This window comes from Penicillium argentinense, assembly GCF_028826775.1.
Source record: "Penicillium argentinense strain IBT 30761 chromosome Unknown utg000001l_segment0_segment0, whole genome shotgun sequence".
NCBI classification, from domain to species: domain Eukaryota; kingdom Fungi; phylum Ascomycota; class Eurotiomycetes; order Eurotiales; family Aspergillaceae; genus Penicillium; species Penicillium argentinense.
Window position 1 is genome coordinate 1,529,527 of NW_026622660.1, and position 19,129 is coordinate 1,548,655.

The 19,129-nt window shown below is 51.5% G+C and overlaps 8 protein-coding genes across 8 annotated transcripts; 3 read left to right on the forward strand and 5 right to left on the reverse strand.

The window, feature by feature from the left end:
- Positions 1-53: 53 nt before the first annotated feature.
- N7532_000508 (enoyl-CoA hydratase/isomerase family protein) lies at positions 54-1,067 on the reverse strand (the record flags this gene model as incomplete). Its single annotated transcript, XM_056613012.1, has 1 exon — positions 54-1,067. One exon carries the CDS (start codon positions 1,065-1,067, stop codon positions 54-56), a length of 1,014 nt encoding a protein of 337 aa, XP_056480236.1.
- Positions 1,068-1,541: 474 nt separating this feature from the next.
- adaB (chromatin-binding transcription regulator ADA2) lies at positions 1,542-3,230 on the reverse strand (the record flags this gene model as incomplete). Its single annotated transcript, XM_056613013.1, has 3 exons — positions 1,542-1,610; positions 1,665-3,044; positions 3,138-3,230. 3 exons carry the CDS (start codon positions 3,228-3,230, stop codon positions 1,542-1,544), a joined length of 1,542 nt encoding a protein of 513 aa, XP_056480237.1.
- Positions 3,231-4,026: 796 nt separating this feature from the next.
- N7532_000510 (serine/threonine-protein kinase) lies at positions 4,027-6,379 on the forward strand (the record flags this gene model as incomplete). The annotated part of the gene is made up of 6 exons (XM_056613014.1): positions 4,027-4,048; positions 4,204-4,365; positions 4,438-5,215; positions 5,287-5,702; positions 5,761-6,125; positions 6,182-6,379. The coding sequence occupies 6 exons, from the start codon at positions 4,027-4,029 to the stop codon at positions 6,377-6,379; spliced, it is 1,941 nt and encodes a 646-aa protein (XP_056480238.1).
- Positions 6,380-7,664: 1,285 nt separating this feature from the next.
- On the reverse strand, positions 7,665-10,604 carry N7532_000511 (coatomer subunit beta'; the record flags this gene model as incomplete). Its single annotated transcript, XM_056613015.1, has 6 exons — positions 7,665-8,861; positions 8,912-9,187; positions 9,247-9,256; positions 9,318-10,300; positions 10,366-10,419; positions 10,473-10,604. The coding sequence occupies 6 exons, from the start codon at positions 10,602-10,604 to the stop codon at positions 7,665-7,667; spliced, it is 2,652 nt and encodes an 883-aa protein (XP_056480239.1).
- A 798-nt stretch (positions 10,605-11,402) lies between these two features.
- Positions 11,403-12,216, reverse strand: N7532_000512 (complex I NDUFA5 subunit family protein; the record flags this gene model as incomplete). Its single annotated transcript, XM_056613016.1, has 3 exons — positions 11,403-11,463; positions 11,515-11,619; positions 11,672-12,216. 3 exons carry the CDS (start codon positions 12,214-12,216, stop codon positions 11,403-11,405), a joined length of 711 nt encoding a protein of 236 aa, XP_056480240.1.
- A 448-nt stretch (positions 12,217-12,664) lies between these two features.
- On the forward strand, positions 12,665-14,992 carry N7532_000513 (putative disulfide isomerase; the record flags this gene model as incomplete). The annotated part of the gene is made up of 4 exons (XM_056613017.1): positions 12,665-12,861; positions 12,910-12,991; positions 13,048-14,568; positions 14,627-14,992. The coding sequence occupies 4 exons, from the start codon at positions 12,665-12,667 to the stop codon at positions 14,990-14,992; spliced, it is 2,166 nt and encodes a 721-aa protein (XP_056480241.1).
- Positions 14,993-15,459: 467 nt separating this feature from the next.
- N7532_000514 (cytochrome b-c1 complex subunit 10) lies at positions 15,460-16,214 on the reverse strand (the record flags this gene model as incomplete). Its single annotated transcript, XM_056613018.1, has 4 exons — positions 15,460-15,468; positions 15,526-15,799; positions 15,945-16,006; positions 16,119-16,214. The coding sequence occupies 4 exons, from the start codon at positions 16,212-16,214 to the stop codon at positions 15,460-15,462; spliced, it is 441 nt and encodes a 146-aa protein (XP_056480242.1).
- A 698-nt stretch (positions 16,215-16,912) lies between these two features.
- Positions 16,913-17,575, forward strand: N7532_000515 (uncharacterized protein; the record flags this gene model as incomplete). The annotated part of the gene is made up of 3 exons (XM_056613019.1): positions 16,913-16,927; positions 16,983-17,109; positions 17,157-17,575. 3 exons carry the CDS (start codon positions 16,913-16,915, stop codon positions 17,573-17,575), a joined length of 561 nt encoding a protein of 186 aa, XP_056480243.1.
- Positions 17,576-19,129: the final 1,554 nt, after the last annotated feature.

The window sequence follows — 19,129 nt, forward strand, 5'->3', positions numbered from 1 at the left end:
TAGTCCAAGTCCAGTACACATACTATGTAAAAGTATCGTACATTCTTTGATATCTACAATTTACTGTCCTTCCAAACAGGAGTCCTCTTCTCCACAAAGGCCTGCAGTCCCTCTTTAATGTTCTCCCCTTCATACAATCTCTTCACCCAAGTCTCACTCAACATCCCCGTAGCCTCATCCGCCCCAATCCCCTCCCATCCCAACTTCACCCCCTCCCGACTAACCAGCACAGCATCAGGGCTATTCCCCGCAATCTCAGCAGCAAAAGCCAGAGCCTTCCCAACAACAAGCCTCGAAACCTCCTCATTCTCCTTCTCATCCTTCCCCTTGCCAGAATCAGGAACCTCAACAACGGAGTTAACCAGTCCCCAGCGCTCCGCCTCAACAGCCGACAAAGTCCGTCCCGTCAGAACCATCTCCATGGCACGTTGCTTGCCAACTGTCCGTACAAGACGTGGCAGTGCCCCAGCCATCGCGACAACGCCGCGCTTAACCTCGGGCAGACCGAAGACAGCGCGTGAGGCGGCGATCACCATGTCTGCGTTGATGATCATTTCTGCGCCGCCACCGAAGCAGAGGCCGTTGACTGCGCAAATTAGTGGCTTTTTGCCTTTGCGGCGGGCTACGCCGCCAAAGCCTGAGGTTGGTGTAGGGGCGCTTTTTTGGCTTGTGTTGCTGGTTCGGGTATTCCATTCTGTACGTGTCAGCTTTTCGTTCTTCCTTGATTTTTGATCTTCTGTTATCTTGTCCGCCTTATCTCGAAGAAATACAAGTTCAAGGAATACGAATGGGCATAGACATTGCGGTATATCATAGGACAGAAAGAAGCAAGTACCTTTCAAGTCAGCCCCAGCGCAAAATGCCCTCCCCTTTCCAGTCAACACTCCCACCCGCAGAATAGGCTCCTCATCCATCCACTCCCATACATCATGCAGGTCAGCATGACCTTGCGCATTGATGCAGTTGAGGTCTCGTGGCCGGTTGAGCGTGACAAGGAGGACGTGCGGAGTCGGGAAGGAGAGCTCGGCGTGTTGCGGTTTTGGCGGTGGACTGGCGAATTCAGGCATGGCTAGAATATTGAACAGATCCTCAGAGGCTATAGATCCGGAAATACTTTTCCGATATATGCAAATTTTATTGCAGAAGAGGTTGTGATTGATGCTGGGATGGATGGGGTGCTGTTGAATGCGGAGAGCTGAGCGAGACATGCCGAGGCCCGATGTGGGGTCGGTATTCGGGATATCCTACTGCTGAAATTGCCAGGGCTGGGGCTGATACACCCAGCTTGGCAGGTCATTTCAAGTTGTCTACTTCAGGTGCAGGCTTAAATGGGCGTTTGTGTTTACAAGAAAAAAAATGAATGGGATATTCGATTTACCGCCTGGGTACCCTCAATATGAGTGAACAACATCGCATCAACACCCCCATCCCCCCCTCTTCCCATTGTAAACGCCAGAAAAGAAACGCTCCCAGAGCAAATTGCAATTAGATTTGGATATCAAGCCAAGCAGAGGCAAGGCATGCCATGGAACGCATCAACGCTACGCCTTATTAATCCATCCGCTGTGGACCATAAAATCGTAAATGCGGCTGGTCTTGGTGCCCTCGATCTGGATGATGTTAGTTGTGAAAGCACTTTTGAGGTAATAAAAAGGAGAACTGACCTTGCAGATCGTTCGTGCATCCTTCTTCTTCAGACTGCCACCTTGTTTCATTGCTTCCTTCAACAACGTCTCCTTGACAACCAGGTATGGCTTCGGCATGAGACGCAGCGCATTGCACACATCCACCTCCTCCTTTGTCAAGAGGTGAAGGTCGGCTGCACCTTCGCCATCTAACTTCCATGCCGAAACCCCGCTCAGTGGTTGTACTACGAATTTGGTCTTAGCTGGCTGCGGAGGGGCCGAGTCGCCGTTGATTGCAAATGCGCGGTCGAAATCATTCATGGGCTCAGGCTCAGACTGCTTGTGGGCGTCTGCTGCTTTTTGAAGTCGCAAAGGCAGCTCAGGTGTTGTCAGCTGGGACGCTGCGGTAGGTGTCTCGGGCGCTTGACCTTGCTTAGGACGAGCGCTGGCAAAGCGGTCGAAAGAGCCTTGTGGGAGCATCCGCTGAACACGCATTTGCTTATCCTGTTCGTACTTCTCGCCTGTCTTCAGATCACCAATGCCCATTTGCCGCCACTCCTGAAGTTGTGAGATGGCGAGGCGAAGGTTGTGCTCGTATTCCAGACCCTTGTTCAGATCTTCAAAATCCTGGCGGTTCATCATTCGCGCCAACGGCTTGGCCTTGTTCAGCAAATCCCGCTCTTCCTTCGAGCGCTTCTTCTCTTGTCCAGTGTTCTTCCTGTATTCCAAGAGGTTGTGCTCGAAGAGAATCTTCTTGCGTTCCGTTCGTGCCGTCAATCGCGAGTTGTAGATATCAACCACAGTCATCTTCAGTTCGGTTTCCGCATCCATCTCGCCGTTGGGGCCGATGCCCGCACCGGGCTCGAAGGCCATATGCTGGACGGCCTCTTCGGCCTCATTGAGGAACTCCGTCTCAAACTCTAATCGACCAGGCATGTAGCCTTGCACTTCGTGACATGCCGGTACACTTGCAGTAGGCTTCTGCTTGGGAGTTGTAGGTGGAGCAGCCTTTGCAGCCTCCTTACGCTGCTCAATCCGACGCTTCTTGCGCGCCTGGAATTCCTCCTTCGGGATGGAATCTTGAAGGCTATGGTCATCAGGATCGGCACGGTCGGGGAGTGGAAAGTGGTTTCCATAAACGTAAGTGTTGACGTAGTGGTCGCGCACTTCGTCCTTGGTGCGATAGCCACCGATGTGGTCTGCAATATCGGCCCATGAGCCGAGACCATAAATCTCGGCCCCCTCCAACAACAGCAACTCCTCATCAGCACCCCAGTCCTCCTGAAAGATTGGCACAGAGTTTTGTTCAACGACAGAGAAAGAATGGGTGGCAGGGTCATGGTTCTTGGATCGCTCCCCAGCCGCGAAGCAGGGGACGCAGAGGTCATATTCAGGGCAGGTAGCACACGAGATGCGGACCTGGAGAGCAGTAACGCCGCAGTCAGTATTCATCCAAATCATGAGACTTCCATATCCATTTCCATCTCCAAATCACAGGGGTGGGTGCCTTACCGTTGAGGTCACGTCGATTGAGCACACATCGCAGTGGAACTTGGTGCCTGCCTCGGTGCCGCGCGAGGCGGTCTTCTTGCGTATTACACCCATTGGGTTTTCGTTCCTCTCATCGTCCACTAGATCCGACGCCGTCGCGAAAACCCAGAGACGCCCTCGAGAGATCTCTGAGGGCAATCAGAGGTGCAGGTCCGGTGGAGAGGGGATGAATGCAGGTGGGAGGAGTACCGTGTTGAGGTGAGATCCTGGGGTAGGGATCTCCGCAGATCGGGAAATTATGCCGAGCTTGCAAACAAGAAGTGACCAGGGGCCGCGTTAGCTTGCAGTTGAAAGTGGACGATATATGTCGAGACGAGAGATCCGATTGAATGGCGAACACAGCTCAAGCACAAGCAATTCCTGGTGGTTCAAGCGGCTCCTTTCACCGCGCCCTTTGGGGATGTGGCGCTTGCACTGCCCCGGTGTGGCTGGTGGGAGTCGCTTACCTCAGCTGTATCGTCACCCGAATACCCTGGTAGCCTTATGGCGCCCCAGACGGCCGACTTCCCCGTGCGTAAATTACGGGTATTCCTGGGCCGTATTCCTACGGCAGCCCCTCTTGACACCCTCACATCTTTTGGACGACTCCCTCTTGTTAGTTGTGCTTCAGTCTTCAATCTCCTCCCCGGTGTTTGAGAAGGTAAGCAGTGGTGGCCCTCGGTTCCAACAAAGACCCCTTCGTCTGGCTCGCGCTGCGTGGCGCTGATCTGGCGTGGCCTCGGCTATATTTTGGGAACTTCGATGTTGACTTTTAGGTGGTTCAGGCAGTCTACACAACGTATCGCGGTCAGCATCTTGGACACTCGATCCTCTCACTTCTCCTTGATACCTTGGCCCTGAGACCGCCATCATGTCCTGGAAGCTCACCAAAAGTATGTTCACTGGCAGTTGGTCTCCCTATCTCCTCTTCCCTCCACCCCCTCTTGCCCCCCTCTCCCCCCAAAATAAGGGACGGGAGTCGCCCTCCGCGGTGCAGGCGAGGGGCTAAGTGTCTCGGACCAAATCGCTAATCGATTCCCTCTTCCAGAACTGAAGGAGACGCATCTGGCTCCTCTGACCTCAGGGTTTGGCCGGTCGTCCTCCACCTCGACAATTAAGGGCGATGCGAACGGTAGCGGTGGTGATGAGACACCCGTAACCCCCCAGGCCCCCAGCGTGGCGCCGACTCCTTCCGCTTCAAACGGCATCGGTACGCTCTTCTTTCAGCGTGGTAGATTATATGCAAGATCGAAACGCTAACTATTCTCTCTGGAAACTATAGCCAATTCAGAGTCCCTGGTCTCTCCACCTGTGAACCCGGTGAATCCAGGCATTCTCATTGTCACTCTTCACGAAGGCCGCGGGTTCGCCTTGTCTCCTCATTTTCAGCAGATCTTCAACTCCCACTTTCAAAACAACTCTTACGCCCCGTCATCTCTGCGCCCGAGCACTTCTTCCTCGTCACACTCTTCCCACGGTCAAGCGGGTTCTTTTGTGCAAAACAGTCGACCACAATCCACCAGCGGCGGTATCAATTCTGCCCCTACCATCCACGGCCGCTACTCCACCAAATATCTTCCATATGCTCTTCTTGATTTCGAAAAGAACCAGGTTTTCGTGGATGCTGTGTCTGGATCTCCCGAGAACCCGTTATGGGCCGGTGACAACACCGCTTTCAAGTTTGATGTTTCGCGAAAGACAGAGTTGAATGTACAAATGTACCTGCGCAATCCTGCTGCTCGCCCTGGCGCGGGTCGCAGTGAGGATATTTTCCTCGGAGCAGTCAAGGTCCTCCCCCGCTTCGAGGAGGCTTCTCAGCCTTACGTGGAAGACCCGAAATTGAGCAAGAAGGACAACCAGAAGGCTGCTACTGCTCATGCTGAGCAAGAACGTACTTCGGGTCAGCTGGGTGCCGAATGGCTGGATCTCCAATTCGGTAGCGGCTCGATCAAGATTGGTGTCTCGTTCGTCGAGAACCGCCAGCGCAGTCTGAAGATGGAGGATTTCGACTTGTTGAAGGTCGTTGGTAAGGGAAGTTTCGGCAAGGTCATGCAGGTCATGTGAGTGAAAAATCGTTTCATTCATTTCATTCATGTTGCCAACGTGTTGCTAATCATACTTTCAAAAACAGGAAAAAGGATACCGGCCGAATCTACGCCCTGAAGACGATTCGCAAGGCTCACATTATTTCGCGCTCAGAAGTCACCCATACTCTTGCAGAACGGTCGGTTCTCGCGCAAATCAACAACCCCTTCATTGTTCCTTTGAAGTTCTCTTTCCAGTCGCCGGAGAAGCTTTACTTCGTTCTTGCATTTGTCAATGGCGGTGAGCTGTTCCATCACCTCCAGAAGGAGCAACGATTCGATATCAACCGGGCACGTTTCTACACTGCGGAGCTTTTGTGTGCTCTTGAATGTCTTCATGGATTCAAGGTCATCTACCGAGATCTGAAGCCTGAGAATATTCTTCTCGATTACACCGGTCATATTGCACTTTGCGATTTCGGTCTGTGCAAGTTGGATATGAAGGATGAGGACCGAACAAACAGTAAGTGACATCTTAAGCTGGTTTTACTTCCCGATCTTGTACTAACAACGAAATGTAGCATTCTGTGGAACACCTGAGTATCTGGCTCCCGAATTATTGCTTGGAAACGGATACACCAAGACTGTGGATTGGTGGACTCTAGGTGTCTTGCTATACGAGATGCTGACGGGTCTCCCGCCGTTCTATGACGAGAACGTCAATGAGATGTACCGCAAGATCTTGCAGGAGCCCTTGACCTTCCCCAGCAGTGACATTGTTCCGCCGGCAGCCCGGGATCTTCTCACCCGCCTGCTGGATCGTGACCCCCAGCGCCGCCTGGGTGCCAATGGTGCTGCAGAGATCAAGTCTCACCACTTCTTCGCGAACATTGATTGGCGCAAGCTTCTCCAGCGGAAGTACGAGCCCAGCTTCCGCCCGAACGTGGTATGTATTCCTGATTCCCAAAATTCCTTGCTACCAACGCTAACTATTTTTTACAGCTTGACGCTCGTGACACAGATAACTTCGATACCGATTTTACTTCTGAGGCCCCACAAGACTCTTATGTTGATGGCCCTGCCTTGTCATCCACTGTTCAGCAGCAGTTTGCAGGCTGGTCCTACAACCGACCAGTGGCAGGTCTCGGCGATGCCGGTGGCAGTGTGAAGGACCCGTCCTTCGGCAGTATTCCGGAGTAGAAGTCTGTTTAGCGCTGGGCTGCATGCAGGGTCAATTAGATCAAGAGTGATCAGTGTGCGAGACAAGCTTGAGGTTCGTAGACACGATTATTCATTCCACTGCGTGGTTTGTCGTGATCCACATATTACCAATCTTGATCATTTTCCTTGCCTTCTCGTTGTCTTTGTCTTATTTTTCATTTCTTTTTTACCCAAGGAGTCTGTGGCATCTTGATCTTGGAGTGTCTTACCCAATCTCCCGAGACTTCAGTTTCTTCTCTTCGTCTTGTCTTTTCCCCGATTGTCATCATTTCGTCTCTAAACCCCTCGTGGCCGCTCTGATTTGTTTCTGGTCATCCTATCTCAGCGTCATCCCCAACTCACCCCGTCCAGGCAGGTCCCTCTCAACCCTTGTTTTCTTTCTATGTTCTCAAGCGGTCATTACCTGTTTTTCCCATCATTCCCTTGTATCCGTCCTCTTTCGGAAGCGAGATGGTCATGCTCTGTATTCTTGACAAGATCGCAATGGACAATTCCAATGCCATTCCAACTGGCTCTAGACCTATCTTTCAATTTCCTCTAGGATATCTTGGGTATGTCGTAGGCTTCATTACCCTATATTGGCAGTACACACTGAAGTACACTGAATATCCCGTCATTTCAGTATTGACGTGTGATCACAGCTCTAAAGCTGCAACTGGGTATCGTAACCAAGGCTTGATAACATACGCCGTAGTGTAACGTCGACCACATACTACTCCAGGCTTTCTGAGAGAACCAAGGTGTTCGGAATAAAATATGGAGATTCTTTTGGTGAGACACCTGATAAATGAATGCAGCGGTGATGAAAGTGAATTTGGGCATCGTGGGTACCGCACCGCATACTGGTGCAACATTTGGGGTCCCGCCTTTATTGAAAATATACAATGCACCTTATCATTGTGGCAACGCGTGCCATCCAACACTTCAAGAGGTTTGCCGACACCACTACAAGACTTTCTACCGGCGCTACAGTGTAGGTAGGTAACACTGAAATAGAAAGGTGGTTTGTCATTGTATCTATCCATGCGATCTCAGAAACCCGCAGACCAAAAATGTCACAACGGAATTACAGCAAAAGGAAAATAAAAGGCGGAAAAAAATTTGTAATAGGAGACAAAAGTTAAAAAAAAAAAGTCGGACACACGTTAAGACGCCGCTCGCAAATCAAAGTTAACCGACTCAGTTCAATCGGGAATGAAAAAAATGCTCTCTATCAACTTATCCCTCGAGCCAGAATGAAATACAACCCGATTTTGAGCCGTTTTTACTCCGCCTTCTCCTCAACTTCACCCTCAGTCTCGGCTTCGGCCTCGGCTTCTTGAGCATCATTATCTGCATTGGCAGGCTCCTTCGCATCAGCATCAACATCAATGTCAATCAGCGACTCGGAAGAAGGTTCGGGAACAATTCCCTCTTTCTCGAGGCGGATATACTCGTCCCACTCCGGGAAAAGGTCGTCATCAGTGGAGGTGACGTCGGGAGCACCGGGCGGGACACCGATCAGGCGAGCAGTCTTTGCCTTATTCGATTGCTCGAGGCTCTCCTTCCATTGGACCACAAGAGCAGCGGCGCGGCTAGGCCTGTAGGTTTGAGCGAAGAGGACCGCCTCACCGAGTCGGTTGGCCGTGACAAGGAGATCAATGCAGCCATCAACGTCACCCAATGACCAGAGAGTAGAAAATGCGACATTGTGGAGACCCGACTCGGAGGCCTGGGTAGCCAGGTTGCGAAGCTCCGAGCGGTTGTTGCTGGCAGTGTGAAGCAGCAGAAGAGAACCAATATCCTTGGCATGGGTAAAGCATTCCTGGGCGAGGGCAAGGTTCCAGCCAGCCAAAGCGGCGTCACCAACTAACTTGTACCTGTGGTCAGTGTTGGTCTGACGAGCGATCTGGAGAGCAGTCTCGAGGTCGTTCAGAGACAAAGCCAAATCGAAACGGTGCTCCGGGTCTGTCGCAACTTCCAAGGCCATCTCCTTGTAGCCCTGGCCTTCAAGGAAGCGCGCAACCTTGTTCATCTGATCCTGAGGAATGTCGCTCAGAATCTCAGCAGCCGCCTCCATCTCGTTGCGCAACACGAGAGTTTGGTACTCAACCATGCTGAGAGAGAGACCGAAGGAGACGACATTGACATCCTTATCGGCAAGATAGAGCTTGGAGTCTCTAGCAAGATAGCCCAGGAGGTACATTGGCTGGTCGAAGTGCGAGATGGTGTATGTTTGATCACCAACGAGGTAGTTCAGGCGGTTTGTAGAGTTGGTGTAGATGAACGAGTCACCAACCCATTCTCCAGTACGCACGGTCTCATTGATAGTAGCGATGTGCTCGATGGCGGCCTCGACACCATCCTCGTCAGCTTCACCATTGTTCATACCGTTAATGTATTCTTCCCGCGAGTAGCGAAGGACGTAGAAAGAGTCTTCACAGGCGAGGACGAGAAGATCTCCATTTTCGGACCAGTACACCTAGAATAAAGTCAGTCGGCTGTAATATAACTTTCCAAAGCGAAACTCACGTTGGTTGGGTCGACTTCGATTCTTCGGACTAGGTTACCACTCTCCCAGTCAAAGAGACCGATACCACCCTGTCCCTTGACACCGAGCAAAACACCGCTAGCAAGGCCTTCGGCTTGGTAGCCGACGTCCAGGCCACCGCTTTGCTCCTTAAAGTTCTTGAAGATTTTGACACTCGTCGTAGATTCCCGAATAGCAAAATCGTTGCTGTTATCCTTGGAGCCCCAAGCGAAATCGAGAGCAGAACCAAAGGCCTTGTTGCGCCATGCCAATGCGGTCTAGAGTTGAAAAGTAAAGTTAGTTTTGAATTTCGAATGCTGTGATTGGAGATACCCACATAAATGATCCTGTGAACGAATGGTTAGCATCGTATGTTAGAAAAAAAGTCAGGTTGAAGGGAAAACACACCATTCACCGTCGCCGCAGATGGCTACGAATCGCGAGTTAGGCGAGTGAGACAAAGTTGAAGGATAGATCTCGCTAGTTCCAAGCTCTTTAGTCGGCAGCAGTAGAGGTTCGCCATCCTTGATGTTCGGATCACCACCCTTGATGACTGCAGAGACAACCTCATTGTGCCGGGCCCAGACAAGCTTTCCCGAGCCGTCCATAGAAACGGCGGGTTCTTCTCGTCCCATCTTAACAACTACCGCACCGTCATCGAAACCCATTGCGATTCCCTGTCGTCCTTTTTGTGAGGATATACACCAAGCTCGCTCCAGACCATAGCTTAGCGATTGTTCCAAGCGATAGGTGTTAGCGTGCCAAATCTTGATAGTGCCATCTTCAGAACCTGAGATGATCACAGGCAGCTCGGGGTGGTAACAAGCGAAAGAAACGTTGCTAGTGTGGCCCTCCAGAGTCGCGATGAGCGCCTTGGTTGTGTAATCCCAAATCTTGACGGTCTTATCGTCCGAGGTTGTGAGAAGGTATGGCTTGTCGGAACCAGGGTAGTAGTCGACGTGGTTGACACCCTTGGTCTCGTGAGCCTCGAGGGTGAAATTGGCGTGGGGGGAGCCGAGGTTCCAGATCTTAACGGTGCGATCCAAACACGCAGAGGCGAAAGTGTTGGTATCCTTCGGGTTGATGGCCATGCCCATCACATAGTGACTGTGGCCCTCGAAGACCTGAATACACTTCCAACCCTTTTCCCAATCCCAAGCGCGAATGGTCATATCATCTGACGCGGTGAGAACATAAGGCAAGGTCGGGTGAACGGCAATGGAGCGAATGTAATCGGGGTGTGCTTCGAAGGAGGTGATCTTCTCGGAGGTGTTGTAGTTGTAAACACGGAGCTGGAAGTCATCCGAACCGCAGACAATCCAGTTCTTTCGCGCAATGAATCGACCGGCACGAACGGGAACATCGGTAAGCTCGAAGGTTTTGATAATGGACTTGAAAACATGGTGTTAGCTGGGTCTCGATTAGAGGGCACTGGTGTCTGTCTGTCGGTACCTACCTGTGTCTCGTAAGACCAGATGTAGACGTGGCCACTGTATAGGGTGGTCAGGATCTAAAAAAAGTGTCAGTAAGCTCAATACAATAAAGGCCGCTGTCCAGACTTACCCATGGCTCCGTGGGATGGAAATCAATACCCTTCACCCGCTCCGAGCGGGCAAAAAGCTGCCTCTGTAGAACGCCACGACCGTCAGCAATCTTGTCAATTCCATAGAGTCGCATATCCGGTGGAACCGCCATTTCAATTGAAAGGAGCTACCACCGCGATAGTCAGGTGAATATACCTTAACGTCGAGCCGCATGTTGTGTGGGGGACGATGTGAGTGTTTGTGTGGTGCGGCGTAGGGCCTGTGGGAGGGGCAATTCCGCGAGCCACTCAGACAGCCCAGGGGGATGCGGGAGAAACGGTCCTCGGGGTGATCTTTCGAGAACCAGCAAGATAACCTGGCTGGCGAAGAGCTGAAGGTCGTTCAGGGACAATGTATGTGTCCACAAGGGATTCCCGCCGGAGCTCACCGCCTTTGGGCGGGTCGAGGCATCCGCGCAGCAGCACGCAGCCCGTCCAGGAACTACGGAACGTTGGAACGTGGTTAGGGAAGGTCTTCGTAGTTACCATATGACACCATCGACTACAATATGGAGCACATAGGGCAGCTCTTTTAATTAGATTAACTAAGCCTGTACAAATCATCCGAGGTGGATCATATTCTTCCTCAAAGCAATTTGAAGGAGGTAAATCAGATGAGCACAGTGAAAGGCCCCGCAGTGTGCGTCAAACAGAAGCATCCAAGTTCTAACAATAATGTTTTCTGGATTAAAGAAACGTCGCCGACCCAGAGAAGGCCATTGCGAACTGACCAGAGTCACAATCTCAGAATATTAACAGTCAGCCCAGTTGTCAAGACTTGTTCCTGTTATCAAGTATGATGAGACTTCAGGCCAATAATTGAAGTTGAAATCGTAGAACAAAAATGTATTCAAACAACTCTTCTAATAGTTACAGGAGCCGTATACTCGCGCACTTTTTCAATCCTTGATTTAATGGCGCTCAAAATAAGACCACTGGCCCGGAGCGGGCTTCTCCTCAAGCTCCTCCCAACTGGAATCAAGTTATTAGTCTGGTCAAGACAAGAGTCGGGTATTCACTTACACCTTGGCGTCATGCATTTGATCAACGAGCTGCAGCTCGGCCTTGGCGACCTCAATGACTTCTTCCAGGAGGCCGTGGCCAATTTCCTTCTCAATCTGAGCAACCCTGTAAAGTGTATTAGCCACGTACTATAACTGCTGGTGGTTCATGCACATACTGGTCTGCCTCGAGAGCGGGCTCGTTCTCAAGCTTCACCTCGCCCCGGATCCAGTCACTTGCCGATGGCTCTCTGGAGGCCTCTTCCATGAGTTTCTCCCACTCGGCCAACTCCTCCGGGGTGCGGACAGGTCCCTCGGTGCTAATGCCTTCTTCCTCACCATCCCAGGCCTGACCACGAGGGTCATCAGTTCCGTCTGCGACCTGACGGCCGACATAGCGGAAGGGTCCTTCGGATTGCTTGAGCGATGCGAAGCGCTCTGGCTCGGCCTCCAGAAGCTTGTCCACGCGCTCCTTCCAGGCCTCAAAACCGGGAGGAATCTTCGACTCGACGATGTTAAGACGGTGGCGGGTGGTCGCCTCGACGGATTGGCGGTATGCGGACGACTCAGGGAAGGACTGGAGCTTGTGCAAGGTCTGGTAGTAATAGTAGATCAGAGTCGGTCGGGGGCTTGGATGGGTGGTCAGGCCGGTCAATCCGGTCGGAGCAAAAGGCTCCAGATACCGGGGCTTGACATTGGCCAACAGCCGGAGTGTAGCCCTCATTTTGGCGAGTGTGAGGTGCGGAATGGGTGGTTGCGGGCGCACTTGGTGCCAGGGAGACGGGAACTTCGAAGTCGGGCCGGAGCGGATAAACTTGGCCTTCCACTGTACTGTAACGGGCAACGGGGCAGGGGGAGCCACCTTTTCTTCCCGCTGTCTACAACGCGCGCGTCAGAATATCGTTTCTTTCGGAGTGCTGTCCGAATAGACTTGCTACGGCTCGGGGCTTGGTCGTCCAACACTACCTTCATCTTTACGATTCGACTGACCAGCGCCCTCGGAGCCTGTTTTTGCCCGCCCATTCCCCGGGTCCAATGTGCCACCTGTGACATCTCGCAATCCCTCCCTTCGACCAGTGTCCTTCGTTCACAACCCGTCCGAGCATCGGCGGGCTCACTTCTACTCTCATTTCGAATTCCATTCTTGAGGCTGAACGCTCTCTCCCACCAGAATGAAGTCTTCCTGGTTGGGGTGGTCCCTCTTCTCCTTGTTGACCGTCCCGACGTTGGCCGCGTCTGCGACATTGGAGAAAAGAGGATCCCGAGGACTCGACTCTGACCAACCCACCGTTTTCAATGGCCTGGATGTGCCTCCAGTGACCCAGCTGACTCCAGAAAATTTCGAAGAGCTCACGAAAGATGGTTATTGGTGAGTACGGTATCACAACAAATGCATCAATGTTCTGACCATCTCTAGGCTCGTTAAGCACTACTCTCCATCATGTGGTCATTGCCGGAAGGCCGCGCCGGCCTACCAGACCACCTATGAGTACTACTACGTGAGTGACATCCCCAGGCGCACATAAATCACAGACTAAATTCCTCCTCACTTTAGACCTCAAACCCGCTCTCCCCCACGTCTAACAAATCGCCCGATCCCAAATCCCTCAACGGGTTTACCAAATATTACAACTTCCATTTCGGATCCATGAACTGTCTGGCCCATGGGGACTTCTGCGAGAAACTGGGTATTTCGGCATGGCCGATCTTCGCGTTCTATGACCAGGGCGAGCAGAAGGAGAAGCATGTCGGTGCCAAGTCAGTCAAGGACCTGAGCCACCTCATCGAAGAGAAGCTGGAGGCGGTAAAGCCTGGATCCCGACCTCCTCAGGGCATCAAGCTGCCCGAGGTTGGCGCCACTAGCGTTGATTCGAGTGCCGAGCCTGATTCTCCGCTCGCAAAGGACAAGGACTCTGCGGCCGGTGCGCAGGCTGGCGGGAAGTACAATGAATTGGCTTCTCAGAAGGATTCGAAGTCGGATGGCACCACTACCGACCACCAGACCAAGCCCAAATCGGCGCCTCCCAACCCGCAGGGCGTCTCTGTCCCTCTCACCGCGGAAAGCTTCCAGAAGCTTGTCACCACTACACAGGACCCTTGGTTCATCAAGTTCTACGCCCCATGGTGCGGTCATTGCCAAGCCATGGCCCCCAGCTGGAAGGAAATGGCCAAGGAGATGAAGGACACATTGAATGTGGGTGAAGTCAATTGCGACATCGAGTCTCGTTTGTGCGAAGATGCTCGTGTCAGCGCCTTCCCTACCATGTATTTCTTCCGAGGTGGCCAGAGGGTAGAATATACCGGCCTGCGTGGCCTTGGAGACCTGCTCTCGTACACAAAGAAAGCCGTTGGTCCTGGCTCCCGCATTGAAGATGTTGATGCGGCCACTTTCAAGGAACTGGAAGAGACCGAAGAAGTCCTCTTCTTGTACTTCTACGATCATGCCACTACATCAGAGGACTTCCGTGCCATGGATCGCCTGACTCTTAGCCTCGTGGGCCACGCTCGGATCGTCAAGACCAGCAGTGCTGCCCTCGCGGAGCGGTTTAAGATCTCCACATGGCCGCGACTCTTGGTGGTCCGTGACGGACGGGCGAACTACTACAACGCCCTTGCTCCTAAGGACATGAGAGACTTCCGCCAGGTTCTGTCCTGGATGCAGACTGTTTGGCTGCCTATTGTTCCCGAACTCACAGCTTCCAATGCCCGCGAAATCATGGATGGCAAGTACGTTGTGCTCGGTATTCTTAGCCGCCGGCGCTCCGATGATTTCAAGCAGTCCAAGCGGGAATTGAAAGAAGCAGCTCTCGAATGGATGGAAAAGCAAGTGCAGCTCTTCCGCCTCGAGCGTTCAGAACTTCGAGACGCTAAGCAGTTGCGTATTGAAGAGGCTGATGACCGCGACGACCAGCGTGCTCTCCGCGCTGCTAAGAACATGCGTATCACCATTCGCGAAGATGACAAGAAGGCTGTTGCCTTCGCCTGGGTGGATGGTGATTTCTGGGAACGCTGGTTGCGCACTACCTACGGCATCGATGTCCAAAATGGCGACCGTGTCATTATCAATGATGAAGATGTAAGCCTTGTCCATTATTTGCGAAGACTTTTGGCAACATACGCTAATCTGTGAACAGAATCGCCGGTACTGGGATACCGCTTCGAGTGGAGCCCCGGTCATGGCATCCCGTACTTCGATCCTTGAAACTATTCCTCTCGTCATCTCCTCCCCTCCTAAACTGGCTGCCAAGTCGACCATTGGCACGCTGGAAACATTCTTCTTCTATACCCGTTCCTTCCTCAGCGGCCACCCTATTCTCTTCTTCATCCTGCTCGGTCTCACGGTGGCTGTTGCCACAATTTTTGGTCGTGGGCGACTCCTGCGCCGTACTGGACTTGGCCGCGGTGGTATCATTGGCAACTCCAATGGCGGTGGTGGTTTCTTCCACCTCGACGGCAAGGAAGGTATCCTGAACGGAGGATCGACTGGAAAGGTCGACTAATGAAAATGCATGTACAGTTTCCGGTGTTAAGTAGGCTGCACGGTTCCTCTTTATTCTAATTTTCCTTTTCGACTGTATTTGATTTGAACCCAGGCTGTTTCTCCACGGTATCTGACCTTGCATGCTCGAATATATACTTTCTTTTCGTATGAGTTTCAACTCAAAATTATATTCTCCTCAATAGTTGACTCCATGTCAGTTTGTTGTGGAGTCTTGCGCCGTACTTTAGTAGTGTATACTCCCGGCCTCGTTAATAAGTACCCTGCGATCAGCCAGGACCCTTCCATGTCGTGGTCTATACAAGAAGGTACCCTCGTATACTATTTTACACAATTTTACACCCCGTGCTATGATGGGAACTTGATACAATTGAATTGTAAGATTTTCATCGCTATTCTACACACGGATCCGAATCCTCATCTCCAATGCTCAGTGCCAAAGCAGCGCCGACAACACAACAATATAGTTTAGAAGGGCTGGAACGAGTTAGCCTGACTTCCAATATCAACTCCAACTGGGGTAGGATGTCTTACGTTGTCCTCGGGGGCAATGGGACGATCGAAATAAGTGTCCAGGAAGGGGAACTGCTGCAGAATGTCGCGACGGACACGGGGAACCTCGCCGAGGAAGAAAAGAGCAGCAGCACCGGCGAAGACACCGAAGCTGCCAGCCAGGGTACCACTGTGATCCAACGTCAGCATGCGCTCTGTACTAAAGAGGCCCTTGTCCTTGAAGCTCTGGGGATAGACATACGCCCGGATAGCGTTGGGCAGGGTGAAGCCAGCAACGGCACGCTGGGTGGCGAAGCTGTATATTGTTAGCAAAAGCGTGCACTTCCATGACCAAATTCCCTCTCCAAAGCACAAATATCCACGACGGAACTTCCAGTTGTGTACAGCTTGTATCCGCCTGCAGCATACACTGAAGATCGGGGAGGGGGAGTCTGTCTCACTTGGATGCGAAAGCGGAGGAGGGGGCGGCGGCCGCAGCGCGGCGGAGAGTGGGAGCGAAGGCCTATAAATCAGAAATTGGCATCGTTAGTGATCAATTGCTTTTGAGAGGTCTTGGATGTTTGCGGCGGTCATTCCGGGTGGCTCGACTATGGGTGCATGCAGGAAATGGCTACCCCGTTCTGATCGCTGGCACTGCTGAGCCAAGTCCAGAGGACACGAATACCACGGCGGAATTTTTCAGGGTAGCGGGGTAGATGCAGGCATACCATTGTTGTCAGTGAGGGTAGGTCGTGGTGCAATCTCAGGAAGGAGATCTCGCTGGCGGTTTTCGTCGAGGGTCGGGTTGTGGTCATGTGACTATAACTGTCTCAGCCAATCAGAGGAGCTGCATTCTACTATAATACTAGTAATCGTTGCTTTGGCTTTTTCTGTGATGTATTCCTGGAACGCCGTAGGAGGAAAGCCACGTGGGAGAAAGTAGTGCCAAAGTGCTATGAGCCGGTTATTTTTGATAGTGGTGATGGGCGTCTGGCAATTGTCAGTATAACTTGGTCAACACCAGCCCATCAACTCGACCACCACTTCGGAATTCTACTAGAACATTTGGAAGCCACGGATGTGAGAGCAGACAGCCACATGGAAGGGGGCGATAGACAGCTATTTGGGCAGAACCCTTAATTTAGGGTCGTGGCAGGCACGACGCAGCTCGACTTACCGCCGCAGCCTACGAGACAAGCACACTACGTCGCTCCTTCCCTACCTCACAGTACCAGTACAGCGCTCCTTCCCATTCTCTCTCTATTCTTTATGTGATACTTCATCTTTTTCCTCTCCTCCTCTTAAACTTTCCCCTCCATCTTTCTTCAACCACCCTTCTTCACCCATCCTTCCTCGACCCTTAACCATCCACACTTCAGCCACTCGAGGCCCTCTATTCTTTTACAATCGATTCCATCAAATAGCCGTTATGGAGCTTCCTAAGGTGACATTCCAACCTTGCTATTCGATCATTAGCATGTTGTACTGATGAAATCCAGAAGCGGGTCCGAGAGGACTCGTACAGTAGCTGTACCGAAGTCGAGTCGGACAGCAGCGATGCCGACATCGAGCCTGACTTCAAGAAGGTCAAAAACCACGATACTGAACCCAAGGAGAACAAGACTCGTGAGTAGTATCGTCCCTGAACTCTCAATCGTCTCTTTCTCCCTGAGTCACAAACCGACTCGGTACAGTTCGTGCCCCTCCAACCGATGCCACCGACCGCAGCGAGCATGACGCCACTGGATGCTTCTGGGCAAAGAAGAAGGAGCTCTTCGATATCGAAAAGAGTTCTTGGTTGTGGCGCAAGGCCGAGAATGAAAAGAGGATTCGTCGGGCGGCCACACGAGAAGCTCTCAAGATCATCGAGGCGGCCTATGATAAAGTGGAAAAGGTCCAGCAGTATCGCAATGACACCTTGGCTCTGTTGGCTTTAGGTCCCAAGAAAGAGAGAAATGGTACCAAGAAAGGTAGGAAGAGAGTTCATTGCGCGGCGGCACAACAGACTCGAGAGATCACTGAGGCGGCCTATCTTGAAGCCGAAATGATCCTGAAGCATTACAACGCCGCCTTGGCTCTGGTGCAATACTAGATGATTCCACTGAAGCTTGCGCTAGCAGCAAGAGAGTTCCTGCAGCGCTCGAACTGGCCTGCGAGTGACGATCGCCAAGGATTCTGCCAGTAATACTGAAACTGGTATCCTTGGCCAGACCGTCCCCAGCTGCAGCTTGTTTTTTATTTTCAAGATCTTATCCTCCAATCTTCATTCATTCTGTTATCTAATCTCTTCCTCTTTTATCTTTTCTATATAGCGTCCTTCATAATTTTGCCAGTTAATGCTCCGTATACTTTCTCGTAGCCTACCCAACGATACCTTTCTGATATAAATGCTGGGCTCAATATCCGATCTGGTAATAATATGGTAGTGGTGGTGTTGTCGGTCTTGGCTAGGAGAGAAATGGGTCCCCCGCTGGCGAGGAAGAATGTCGGAGCAGTCCTCAATCTTCCAACTCATGTACTTTTCTGATATCTCCATCATTTCCTGTAACACATCGACCCCATGACATACTTCGATTCCCAAAATACATAAATAAACTTGTCCTGGTGCAATGGAAGAGGTCATTCCCGGTCCTCAAAGACCCAACGTCAAATTTTCTTTAAATGCCGCCTTTAACCGCGCCTCGAAGCAAGAGCAAGCTGCCGACCAAATGAATCATGAGGGCCTAAGCCCATGTATTACTTAGTCGGAGTGAACAACAACGCTACCGAGAGCAGATTTTTGGTGGCTAATACTTCCCAGTCAGCTGTCGGCAATGACACTCAATTCCAAAACGAAGAAAAGAATACAACAAGTCGCAAGCATCTACCGATGACGGAGGTTTCTCCTGAATGCGGGCCAGATGATAATGAACCCTGACGAAAGCAAAAGCGATTTGAGAAGTCAAGGTATGGCAACGAGTATTCTCGATACTCTACAGATCCTTGACCTCGCCGACCAACAAGATGGAAGTGAGAACATGCTTTCAAGGCAACTGGTGATTACTGCTCTCATGAGACTAGGACCCTCTTTTCACAATGTTGCTTTTTCGAGGAGTTCCATCAGTTCTCGAGGGTTACTGGCATGTTTTTGGTCGATATAATGATCGCGAACTCAGTCGGATTAGAGTCAAATTACATTTTGTATTAAGATTAGAGGGTGCTCTCCGTCTGGCCAGATAATATTTAAAAGAGCATGCCTCAACCTTTTCGCCATTTTCCACGCCTATAAAGATAGAAAGGTTCTGGAATGCCATTCAAGGACATGGTGAAGATCAGCTTGTCCGTTTGTTCATGACTGGGTTCGAAGATGCAGTAATTGCGGTCTTTGAAACAGTCGACTGGGAACACCCGGATCTTGCAACCTTCATAACTCTTGGCCAAGGAAAAAAGCCAACAAGCGGCTTTTAGTAACTTTCCGAGGCCGTGATAGTCCAGTGGAACAAGGTTGGGTTGACGTATACCTACGTACATTGGATCAAGCAAGACATCTGCAAGCGGGCCTAACTGCATAAGAGTTGGGTCGGTTCAAAGAGCAGCTCTCTTATTGTGAGTGTCCAGGTGAGTTGCGCAAATGGCCCGACGCAAGAGGGCTGTTTCGAATCCTCAC